General features: G+C 39.1%; 1 protein-coding gene across 1 annotated transcript in view; it reads left to right on the forward strand.

The window, feature by feature from the left end:
* Nucleotides 1-1,731: 1,731 nt before the first annotated feature.
* CNTLN (centlein) overlaps nucleotides 1,732-12,438 on the forward strand; it is a 320,561-nt gene continuing 309,854 nt past the window's right edge. Inside the window, exons 1-2 of the mRNA XM_036261826.1 lie at nucleotides 1,732-2,115; nucleotides 7,576-7,664. Coding sequence (XP_036117719.1) covers nucleotides 1,756-2,115; nucleotides 7,576-7,664 — 449 coding nt within the window. The 5' untranslated portion in view covers nucleotides 1,732-1,755. The remainder of the gene's footprint in view (nucleotides 2,116-7,575; nucleotides 7,665-12,438) is intronic.

A 12,438-nucleotide genomic window follows, 5' to 3' on the forward strand; every position in this document is an offset into this window, starting at 1 on the left:
ACGATGCACTTTTGAGTGAATAACAAATAGCTATTAAAAATGCATTCATATTGATTTTGTGCCAAACATGTGAATCTTAAGCCCAGTGAAATCTTACATACTATCGGACCTAATGCTGTATTTCAAGTGACAGGTATGGCATAAGGGTAAGGATCAAAGGCACAGGTTTTAGAGTTAAGTGGATTTATACCCTAGCTTTTCTAATACCAGATGTGGGACTTCAGGCAAGGAACAAGAATCTCTTGAGTCTCTCTAGTAAAATGGGAATATCTATTTTACTGTGATGTAAGAATTGAATAAGTACATATATAAAAAGTGCTTAGCAGTGGATTCAGCCTATAGTAAACATTCAATATGGCAGTGACTTAAAACAGGCTTATATGTGCCTTTTCTAATGTAATCCCTTTATACATTTTGTGAGATACTTATTGACCTTCAGTGGGAAGGAAGCCCACTCATCTTGCCTTCATAGGCTTCTAAATTGGGAGGGTGTCTTTTGAGTGCTGGCTAGATTCTGCCACAAAGACATACTTTTAATTAAATGAAGAGGTCATCAGTTACAGTAGTAACCTCCTTCCTCCCACAGATCTCTTCTCCCCACCCCAGCTCTCCAATATTCTGGAACCCTTTCTTCAGAAAAGAGCAGATCTATGTGGAACTCGATTGCTAGATCAACGTGCAACTCCTTGCTAAATTGATCACTAGTAGAACGTGTTATAATGACAAAGAGAAAATGCTATTGCCTATTTGAAGTTTATAAAGAAAGTGATAGCAAAAAGGAAGATAAATGAAAAAAAAAAAAAGAATGAAGGATAGAGAAAGCTGGTCTTGTTTCTTTTTTTTTTTTTTAAAGTATGAATTTTTTAATTTCTGGAATTTTCCATTTACAGTTGACCCTTGAACAGTGCGTGGATGCTGGTCTTGTTTCTTCAGCCACACTCCGATTGATTTCAAATTGTTCCAAGGACCCAAACTGTCGGGCAATATGGGTCACACTTGCTCTGATATTCAGCCAACACATAAAGAAACTGACAAAAATTCAAAAGGAAATCATGACTCTTGCAGAACAAAAGACAAACGGTAGCTAAAGATCATAATTACAATGGAAAACCTGCCTGAGAGTCCCAGCTCAGTACAAGGTGTTTCGTTCTCCTTGACATCCGTCAGCTGGATGTCAGCTGTTCGTAGTGCTGTTTGGCGGGGGTGGGGAGGGGGTGGGGAGGGGGTGGTGGTGGTGAAGAACACACAGGTGTAACACTTACTCCCTGACCCTCAGGGAGCTTACAACTGCGGTGGAGAGATTAGCTGTGCAACTAACTCTAGGGCGGTCAACGAAACTTGACAAACGAGTTGGCAGGCAGGGGCCTGGAGGCCAGGAATTCACAGTGAGAGATCATTTGGAGCTAGGGGCTTGTCAAGGAAGGCGTTAAGACGGAAGAAGTTGGCTAAGTTAAGTCGGGTAGGGCTTCAGATGGGTGGAAAGCCCCGGCATTGGGAGCTGAAGACCGGGGCAAGCACGCGGTGGTGGCGCGGGGTGGGCCGCTCTAAACCTTCCGGTTTGGCGCCTGCGCAGTTCAACGCTGGCGTCGGGCGCGCGGCCAGCAGGAAGCCCTCCAGGACCCGCGAGCGCGAGACCCCGCGCGCCAAGGCGGGAAAAGGCTCGCGCATGCGTAGATTGGAGCTTCAGGCTCGCCGGGATGGGGAAGGGGAGGTGGAGTTTCCAAGAGGGAACTTGACCCGTTAGTGGCCGAGGCCATGACGGCGCGCTCGCCTCCCGCACCGGTCCCTCCGCCCCCAGCACGACTGTCGGGGCCCGGGTGCTCACATGTTGGGCGGGGAGCTGTGGTTCACGCAGTGAGCAGCGAGGCCTCGGGTCTTGCCGGAGCGGCGCGGGAGGGCGTCGTGGACAAGAGCGATATATCCTGGCAGGGTGGAGAAGGGTCAGGGGGCCGGCGGGGGCCGGCGGGCTCAGCTCCGGCTCAGGCTCCCCTCCTCAGCGCGCCCATGGGGTCTGAGCGGCTAGAGGGCATCTCGGTAGAGGAGGCAGTGGTGACCCGGACGCAGCTGCTGGAGGAAGAGCTGAGCAGCCTAAAGGAGGAGCTGGCCCTGTGTCAGGTATCGAGGACTGCTGTCGCCGGCCTTTCCTCTCCGTGGGGGGCCGGGCCGTGGGGAGGTGCGACCCTCGCCCTCTGCCTTTGGCTGCGGAGCGCGGGTCGGGGGCCCACCCAGCCCCTCCCCCTCCCGGCTCCCGCACTCGCCGGCCGAGCCTGGCTGCCCGCCGTCCCGGGACACCGCCGGGCAGGGTTCCCTGGTTCCGGGGTTTGGTGTCTTCACTTGGTTACCACTAGAAGGGGCTGTCGCAGCCCCCGCCCACAAACCCGAGTTCTCCGTCGTCACTAGAGTGGTACTTGGTGCAGCAGGAGTGGAGTGGAGTGCACAGTTGAAATGTTGAACAGGAAAGTTTTAAACACTTTTATCAAAATAAAATCCACTGATAAAGGACCCCGTTTTTAATTTCCAGACCCACACCTGCCCTTGTTAGAAAGTCAACTTAAGTCAGACTTAGATTGTAAACACACCGTGAATATTTAGGGAGCCTTGGGCCGGGCACTTGAACACACAATAGATGATACTTATTAACCAGCCATACTGATTCCACAATCCTTGGGTGAGAAATTTCATTTTCATGTTATTTACTAGATCAGTTGCGTTAACTTACTTTCCTGTGATTTGTAGCGTTTATGTATACTAACAGGTGGCTTCACTGGACTCATTCGTGTTCAGGGAGATTTGATTTCCCTTTAGTTTTGCATCCTTACTACTCTTTGTTTTTACTTTTAGACAGAGTTGTTAAATGTTGAGGATTCACTCAATAGTAGCTCTTCGCTTTGAGTCACTGTCCTCAAGATAGAACCAATTAGGAGCTGTAAAACACCAAGGTATCCTTATGATTAGTGTCAGTTAAGATGAATAAAAATTCATGAAATTCGTTCTCTCAGAGTTTGTTCTGTTGGATCATTTTGCCCCTTTAGTAGGTCCTTGCTGATTGACTCAAGGCTGTAAAAACAGGGAAGTCTTGTTGAAATTGAACATGCCTTTGCTTAAACAACTGGGTAGGTATTAGGTGGCTGCCTCCTTTTTATTTTCCCAATTTCTATTCAGGAGTTAAGGACGAAAGAGATAAAAGATACTAATGAACTAAAGAATGTTGTCATCTGCACACCTCACCCTTGGGTAGTTTAAAAGGTATGAAACCATTGTTTCATTGTAACAGTTGTTAGTTTAACAATTTCTAAGATATTAATTGCCATTATCTTCTACACTCTTTCCTCCAGACTCCTCACTCTGTATTTCCCACAGTTATGCCATAAGTGGCTAAGGAACTAAGATATTTACTTTTTATGACTGATTTGATTAAGAAAATCCGTTTGTTGGAAACAGCCCAATGACTCCCCTCCATCAAATCCACTCACTGTTAATATTCTTTAAAAATGTGGCTTCAAACACAGTGTTGGCCTTTGTGATCTTGGACATATAATGGACTAGGAAGATGAATGAAGTATTCTAGGCAGATATAAGAATAGAGATGGTCATAATTAGCCTAGAGCAATGGTACCTGAGATTTTTGTAATGTTGACATTGTTAGATGATCATAGGCATTCCAGTAATGTGAGACAAGGTTGACAGTGTCACATACCATAAAACTTCAGTCAAACCATACTCCTGCCCTTGGGGATTCATGGGAAACACTAATGAACTCCAAATTGTTTTATAAAAAAGTATTTAAGTAATTAAATATTTACCTTTTACAGCTTTTTAAAATTGTTCTTCCACATTCAGCTAGCAATCATACTACCCAGGAATATATAGTATTAACCCTATATTTTTCAAATGTTTCTAAAATTGCAAACCAAAGTAAGAAATTCATTTTATATCTCAACTTAGTAAGTATACACATCATACACATACATTTAATTTCAGAAAGAATACTCTGTACTGTGTTATTAACTCTGATATTTTCTTTTAAATTCTGTTCTTTAAAAAAATGCAGCTCAGATCTAAATTTGACAACCTAGTAATGGGTCAAATGTACAGTTTGGGAAAAAGAACTCTGCTAATTAGTCTCTGGCCATAAGAGGTAAATTCATTTAGGTTAGTTGTTTTTCTCCACATTTAACTTACATTTAATTACATGTACTTGGAGAAATACAAAGTTTGAGTAATTCCATATACCAATCCTCTATGGGAATGACACAGAATAAGCATGTAATAGAAAACAATCTTGGTTCCAAGTGTTTCTCTGAATATGAGCATTGTATCCTACTCTATGTGAATGTATGTTTAATTAAACTTTTTTTCATATGGCCTCAGCAAGCAACATAATGCTTAGTTGAAGAAAACGATTAATTTCAACGTGGGAGAAAAGCTGTCTGTATTGAACTTACTGAGCATAGGACTTTAACTTTCAAATGTAGCTTTTTCCTAAGGAATTTTCAAGGATGCTCCAAAGAGTAATTTTAAGTCCATGACAGTTATGCCTTATTCATTGATTTAGAACCTGACTTCACCATACTTCTGATTTTGGTTATATATTTCAAGATGTGTTCTATTTGTGACAAAGGATGATGTGGGTATGTGTATGTGCACATTTATTACCCTTTTTTTTAAAAAATTTTTATTTATTTTTTATCCTCACCCGAGGATATTTTTCCATTTTTTGTACAGATAGAGTGGGAGGGAGAGAGAGGAAGGGAGAGAGAGAGAGAAACATCGACGTGAAGGGACACATTGAGTGGCTGCCACCCGCACGACCAACCAGGGCCGGGGACAAACTGCAACCGAAGTACGTGCCCTTAACGGGAACCGAACCCGGGTCTCTCCGGACCACAGGCTGACGCTCTAACCGCTGAGCCAAACTGGCCAGGGCTATTACCCTTTTTTAAATATCAGATGAGATAAAGTATGTGAGATAAATAAATGTGTGTGTGTGTGTGTGTGTGTGTGTATCCATGTATGTGTATGTGTATCTCAAAGCTTATTTCCTTTTTTAGTAGCAGTCAAAAGTATTTACTAAAGCTATAAACCAGTTTCAGGTAAAAAATTATTTAGGGCTTATTTATTTATTTATTTATTTTTATCCTCACCCGAGGACACTTTTTCTTTCTTTTTTTTTATCCTCACCCGAGGACTTTTTCCCATTTTTTTGTTCAGGTAGAGTGGGAAGGAGAGAGAGGAACAGAGAGAGAGAGAGAAACATCGATGTGAAAGGAACACATCGAGTGGCTGCCACCCATACGACCGACCAGGGCCGGGGACAAACTGCAACTGAGGTACGCGCCCTTAGCGGGAACCAAACCCGGGTCTCTCAGGACCGCAGGCCGACGCTCTAACCGCTGAGCCAAACCGGCCAGGGCCGAGGACACTTTTTCATTCTTTGTTCAGATAGAGTAGGAGGGAGGGAGAGAGAGAGAAACATTGATGTGAAAGGAACACATCGAGTGGCTGCCACCCGCACGATCAACCAGGGCGGGGCACAAACTGTAACCGAGGTACATACCCTTAGCGGGAACCGAACCCGAGTCTCTCCGGACCGCAGGCCGACGCTCTAACCGCTGAGCCAAATCAGCCAGGGCCATTTAGGGCATTTTAGTAATATATTCATTATTCCAAGTTTCATGATTAAACTCACTTTCATGGAGCTTGTAATGTTGAAATTAAGAGTATACGACCAGAGAACTCAGCTGGTTTTTTTGTTAGCTGTTTAACTGTGTTGTAGACTAGTCCAGTCATTCACAAAGAAAAAAAAAATTGGGAACATATTATATAATTAGAATCCTTGTCATTATTCTTATCTAGTGTATTCTAGATATTCTTATCCACTGTATTCTAGTGGATGAATATTTTTGTGCAATTTTCATAATAATAATCTACTGAGTGGCTACTTTCTACTATACTTTGTAATTAAAATTCTTCCATTATTTTTCCTGAGTTCTGATGGGCAAATTATTTGTTTATATAGGAAACAGGTTTCATATGTTTGTTGAATTTATTCCTTCAGTGCAGGTCAATTGGTGGCCTATTATGTTGCCAGACACTAAACTAAGTGCTGGGAGAGTAGGTATCCAGTGAAAAAGACAATTCTGGGTGCCTGTATCTGTAAAGTAGATATTTATTTCCATGCTAGTGGATAAGTGAACGTCAAAGCTAATCCACTACTAAGATAATTAAGGCTCAAATCTCTTAGCATTTAGTCAACTCATTCATAGGTTGAGTTTAATAAACTGTGAGAAGGATTTTTAAATTTAAATGTAAATAATTTCATTCTGTGTAGAAGTTCTGTAGCAATAATAAATAATTTACTGAGTGATTTTTAAAGTTTTTAAAAATATTTTAAAAAGAACACATTTAAGTGTTCAAAGAAAGGGAAAATATAGGAAAATATAAAGACAATATTATTGGCAATGGTCAGTTTCCTTGTTTTAATAATGTCTGGAATAGTTTGGAAATACTTTTGTATTTTTGGGGGACTTTATTTCTTTTCCTATATGAAAGGAGGTCTTTTTAGTAACTAGAGGTATAATCCACATTGAAGATGATACAGCATTTAAATAACAGATTCTCACAAAAACTAATATATAGACTAGTCCCACAATCCATTCATAGCATTTATTGCCCACAAAAGAATTTTTTTTTTTCAAATTAGGTATCACTTTCACATTTGAGTATTTTTAGGTAGCAAAGAAAATCTGAAGACTGTTGCTGGCCATAAATAAAAGAAAAATTAATAATGAAATTTTAAACTAAAGAAGTTAAGAAATTAGCAAGTTCTTGAAATAATTTCTGGGTATAAATTGTAAACAATAGAGTGTTTTTGGAGGACTCTTTTCTTCTTGAGGAGGCATTTTTCTTTGACCTCTATAATAAAAACAGTTTAAGAAGAATCTAGTGTTACTTTCTCTTTGTTGAGGATTGGGGAGGAGATGTGAAATAACCATTAACCATAACAACAAAAAGAAAAAGGGAAAAAAGTATAACTTTAGGTGCAAAATTTTTTTTCATTAGATATTTGCTGATTTCTTAATATTTTACTTTCACTGCTAGAGGATAGTCCTTCATTAGGACGTCATACTTATTTAAGTTGAAGTAACCCAGTTATTTTATAAATATTGAAAACATTTTTATTTTTTTTAAATGTGTTTTTATTGATTTTTTGAGAGAGAGAGAGAGAGAGAGAGAGAGACATTGACATGAGAGAAGCACGTCGATTGGCTGCCTCCCACATGGCCCAGACCAGGGTAGGGACCGGACTGCAACCAAGGTATGTGCCCTTGACCAAAATTGAACCCGTGACTGTTTGGTTCACTGGCCAACGCTCTAACCACTGAGCCAAACTGGCTAGGACAAGAACTTTTTAAAATAAAGCTTTCCTGCTATATATTTTTAAGAATCTATTTTATAGTTATAGTACTAGTGATAAAATAATTTTATTTTTTATTTTTAATGTGATGTAGAGTATTGTCTTCTCTGTAATAGCTATAAAGCAATGCATTTAAAATGTTTTTTATTTTTTTTAAGGCTGATAAAGAATTTGTATGGTCTTTGTGGAAACGTCTCCAGGTGACAAATCCGGATCTCACACAAGCAGTCAGTTTGATTGTGGAAAGGTAAGCTCCCGAGTTATTTTTTTAATGTGTATTTGGTTTGTTGAATTTGTTTCTCTTTATTATGAAAACAAAAACTTGGCTCTAATCCCCTAAATCATCGATTTTCAACCTTTTTCATGTCATGGCACACATAAGCTAAATGCTAAAATTCTGCAATAACCAAAAAACTATTTTTTGCCCATCTGACAAAAAAATAGGTATAGTTTTGATTCATTTCCACCAGATGGCTATTGTTGTGTTGGCTGTTGTAATTTTTTAAATTTAGTAGTTAAAGGGAAAAGAGGTCAGTGCCTCTGACTAGTCAGGTATTGCATGTTTTCAAAATTCTTGCAGAACACTATTGTGCCTCTTGTAGCACCCCAGTTGAAAATTGCTTCCCTAAAGAGATATATTTGATTTCCAAATGAATGTGGAACATGATAAAATTATTGGATTTATTTCAAAGGATACCAGTTCACCAGCTAGTACAGATAAATAAGCCATATCTCCTGCTCATATTCTGACACATTTGGGAAGTTTGCAGGTAAGAGGTAAGACTGTGACTTAGACATTGTGTGTGTGTGTGTGTGTGTGTGTGTGTGTGTGTGTGTTGAGCTGTTATAGCTTAACTTTAAAAATTGAAGTCCCTGTTCTTTGGCTTCTTACTCTGAGATTGCCTTTGTTGGAAACTTCCTAGACATGGCTGTTTTCCTCTAAGATAATTGCAGTATTTTCTCGAAAGCCTGGGATGACCTTGCTAGAGTAGAGTAAGAGTTCTGGAATAGGTTGAGGGATTTCACTTAACACTCTGTATTATCCTGTGTGAGGTGCCCAGTCATTTAACCATAGATTGCCAGGCCTCTCCTTGGTCATTAGAAACAGTGGAGTGATGCTAGGTACTCCTCATAAAACATTTGGTATACAGTAGTCCCATGACTCTTAGCAAAGCAATTAAAACACTAGCTTTTCTATTAAATGAGTTTCATTACATTTCCTAAATGAGATGTTAAGCATATGGATGCATTTTTCTTTTCTTTTTTTTTTTATTGGAATCATGATTATGTAAGCTGAATATTATTTTTGATAACTTGAACTGAATTTACATTTGGAGTCTCATGCCCTGGGATCATTCCAATATTGCTGAAATTAGACTTTTAAAAATCTGTGATATATACCTATGTTAAATTTTACTATCCTTCATTATTGTGAGCTCTTAAAATAGTATAATCAGTTTCTCCTTATGTTGTTTGTATATCTTATTTGTCAATTAGTTTTTCCCCTTTGATGATCAGAATTAAGTCTTTTGTTGAAGTCTCTTTGTAACTTCCTTAATCATACTTGAGATAAAATGTGATCACTCTGCCCACTCTGTTTTTAAATTTTTTTTTCTTTATTGGTTTTAGAGAGAAAGGAAGGGGGAGAGAGAGAGATAGAAACATTGATGAGAGAGCATCAATTGGCCGCCTACTGCATGCCCCTTAAATAGGGGTCAGGCCTTCAACCTGGGTTTGTGCCCTGATGGGGAATCGAACTGGTGACCTCTTGGTGTATGGGTCAATGCTCACCATTGAGTCACACCAGACAGGCATCTGCCCACTCTGTTTTTAGCAGAATAAGTCTCTGGAAGATATATTCTTGCTGTGATTTCTGTGATTCTTTCTTTTTCCTCCTCTTTTTGATTTGTATATTTTTAAACTTGCTAACTTGTTATATTTTTTAACTTTCTAAAGCTATCTTTAATTTTCACTTTACTCTTGGTTGTGACAAAAGCAAGTATTAAAATATTGTTAGGTTGTCCGGCCAGTGTAGCTCAGTGGTTGAGTGTCGACCCGTGCACCAAGAGATCACCGGTTCGATTCCCGGGCAGGACACATGCCTAGGTTGTGGGCCCAATCCTGAGGGGGGGGGGCATGCAGGAGGTGGCCAGTCGATGTTCTCTCTCATCGATGTTTCTCTCTCTCTCTCCCTTTCACTTCCTCTCTCTCAAATCAATAAAGGAAAGAAAAATTAAAAAAAATTATTAGGTCATTGTTCTCATCCTTTAAGATTTCTATTTTTTCATATTTTTTAATATTCATAGTATATATTTACATTAAGATGTATATATACAATTTATAAATAAATGTGCATATATTAGGAGTGGGTACTCAAAAGCCTTTTGCTGATAAGATATGTAATTGAAAATTTTGGAATTACTGCTTTACAGTAATGAATCCCAAAATTTACAGTAATGATTTACTAACATGAACAAGATATACTTGGAGAATTTATCTAAATGTAGATCTCTGACACGTTTCCCTGATCTACTGAATCTCTAGGGATGAGATCTAGGAGTTGATTTTTGATTTTTAAATAAGCTTTCCAGGTAATTCTGTTGTTGTAGTTCATAGCTCATACTATGAGATATTGGAATTTGAGTTGACTTTTGAAATTGGAAACTTGCAAGTAGCATTTATAATTTTATAATTATGTAAATATTTATCTCCTAAAGAACCATATAGTATGTTTGGATCTGTTGGGAAGGCAAAATGTTGTGCCATTTAGTCTATATCTGTCAAAAAAGAATATTCTCAATATCAAATACAGTATTTTTTTTTGTATAGTCCATTAATTACCCACATAATGCTACACTTAAGTCTGTACAATATTTGTGCCTTGGTCGTTCTGGAAAATATTTTTTACTCCTGGAATTTCTAGTTGCTCTTTTTTTCTGTTTTTCTTATCATAAAGAATGTCCATGTTCAGACATTTGTATAATGGCTGAAGACATTCTTCCCTAGGCCTTTTGGCTTATGAATTTGGACCAGTTACTTTTTAAACCTACTGATAACTATCATTAGGCAAATGGCTGTTTTGAAAGTAGTCTTCAGTCATTTACTGTAGACAGATGCTGTAGTTAGCTCTTCTGAACCTGGAGGAGTGGGATGCCCAGCTTTCTGGTAAATGGTTCCTTAATTAGTCATCTTGATTCTTGGGTACTTCTGCTCTCTGTATTTACTAATTGGGTACTTAGAGCCTCTCTAGGCTGCTTCTGGAATAAACAGCTTCTTTTCTTAATATAGACAGTATTTAGGTTTTCGAATATGCTTTTTTTTCTCTGAATTTGTCTCTGAGCCCATTATTTTGTCTTTCAGGTATGTGTTAAATTCAAGGTCCATTTTGGACCCCTTTCCTTGTTTTACATGCTCATAGGAATTTATTCAAGCCATTATGATTGGGGATGTCATTGTTATGTTGTCAGTTCATCCTCTTCAAGAGGAAGTATAATATTTTTAGATGTTACAGTGCATTCCATTATTTTGATATACCATATTTATATTTAACCAGTGTCTTAATATTGTACATTAAGGTTACTTTATTTAAAAATATTTATAGCCCTGGCCGGTTTGGCTCAGCGGTTAGAGCGTCGGCCTGTGGCCCGGAGAGACCCGGGTTCGGTTCCCGCTAAGGGCACGTACCTTGGTTGCAGTTTGTCCCCGGCCCTGGTTGGGTCGTGTGGGTGGCAGCCACTCGATGTGTCGCTTTCACATCGATGTTTCTCTCTCTCTCTCTCCCTCCCACTCTATCTGAAAAAAAATATCGAAAAATGTCCTTGGGTGAGGATAAAAAAAAAATATATATATTTATAGTGATGCTGTGATGAATAGCCTTGTGAACAAAGTTTTGCCTGCCTCATTGGTTTCAACCATTGGTGCTACTGACATAGTGGATGAAGGCTGGGATTGCTAAGCATCCTAAAATGAATAGAATAATCCTGCTCAATTAAAGAATTATACTATTCCAGCCCTGGCCAGAGTGGCTCAGTGGTTGGAGCATCTGCCCATGGACCAAAGAGTCACAGGTTTGATTCCGGTCAAGGGTGCATACCTCAGTTGCAGTTCAGTCCCCGGCCCTGGTCGGGGTCATGTGGGAGACAACTAGTCAATGTATCTCTCTCACATCGATGTTTCTCTCTCTCTCTCTTTCTCCCCCTCTCTCTTTTCCCCTCTCCCCTCCTCCTCTCCCTCTCTCTCCCTGCCTTCCTCTCTCACCCTCTATCTGAAGATAAATTAAACAAATATCCTCGTGTGAGGATTAAAAAAAGAGTTATGCTACAAATGCCATTAGTACCCCTTTGGATAAACACTGGCCTTATTAATAATTCTCTCTCTCTTTTTTTGTTATATGTCCTCATAAGGTTTTTGGTGAGATGTATTTATAAGTATGTTTGTAATAAATGTGTCTTTTTTTGTGGAAAATTCTAATTAATTGCAAAGACAGAGAGAATACATTAATTAACTCCCATGTCTACTCATCACCCAGCTTGAACAATTATCAACACATGACCAATTTCGTTCCTCTGTAAACTTCTATTCCCTTCTGCTCCTCTCCTTCCTCTACAACCAGTGGATTGTTTTGAAGCAAATTCTAGACATTATATTATTTTACCCAGTTACATCTGTGTTTACAGTCAGTTACTATTATTCACGGCAGTTATATTCCATAAAGTCATTTCAAACACTGAATTAGCAAACCCTGAACCATTGTTTCTATAGTAAATAAAATAGGTTTCTGTTTGCCTCTGGTCATAACATTTTTGTCAACTGATCAACATATAACCTTGTTTTATGTGTGTATCTATTTCAAGATCTCTTATTTAATTTAACATATATTGTTGATTCATTTCTAATGAACTCATGACCAACAGCATTACAATTCATGCCTGAATAAAGACTTCATACACTTAGGAACACAAGAAAGCATTTTAGCCCTATGCTTGGTTTAGGAAGTTCCTTCTATTCCTAGTTTGTTAAAT

The sequence above is a fragment of the Molossus molossus genome, unplaced genomic scaffold (assembly GCF_014108415.1).
Source record: "Molossus molossus isolate mMolMol1 unplaced genomic scaffold, mMolMol1.p scaffold_m16_p_14, whole genome shotgun sequence".
In the NCBI taxonomy this organism is placed as follows: Eukaryota; Metazoa; Chordata; class Mammalia; order Chiroptera; family Molossidae; genus Molossus; species Molossus molossus.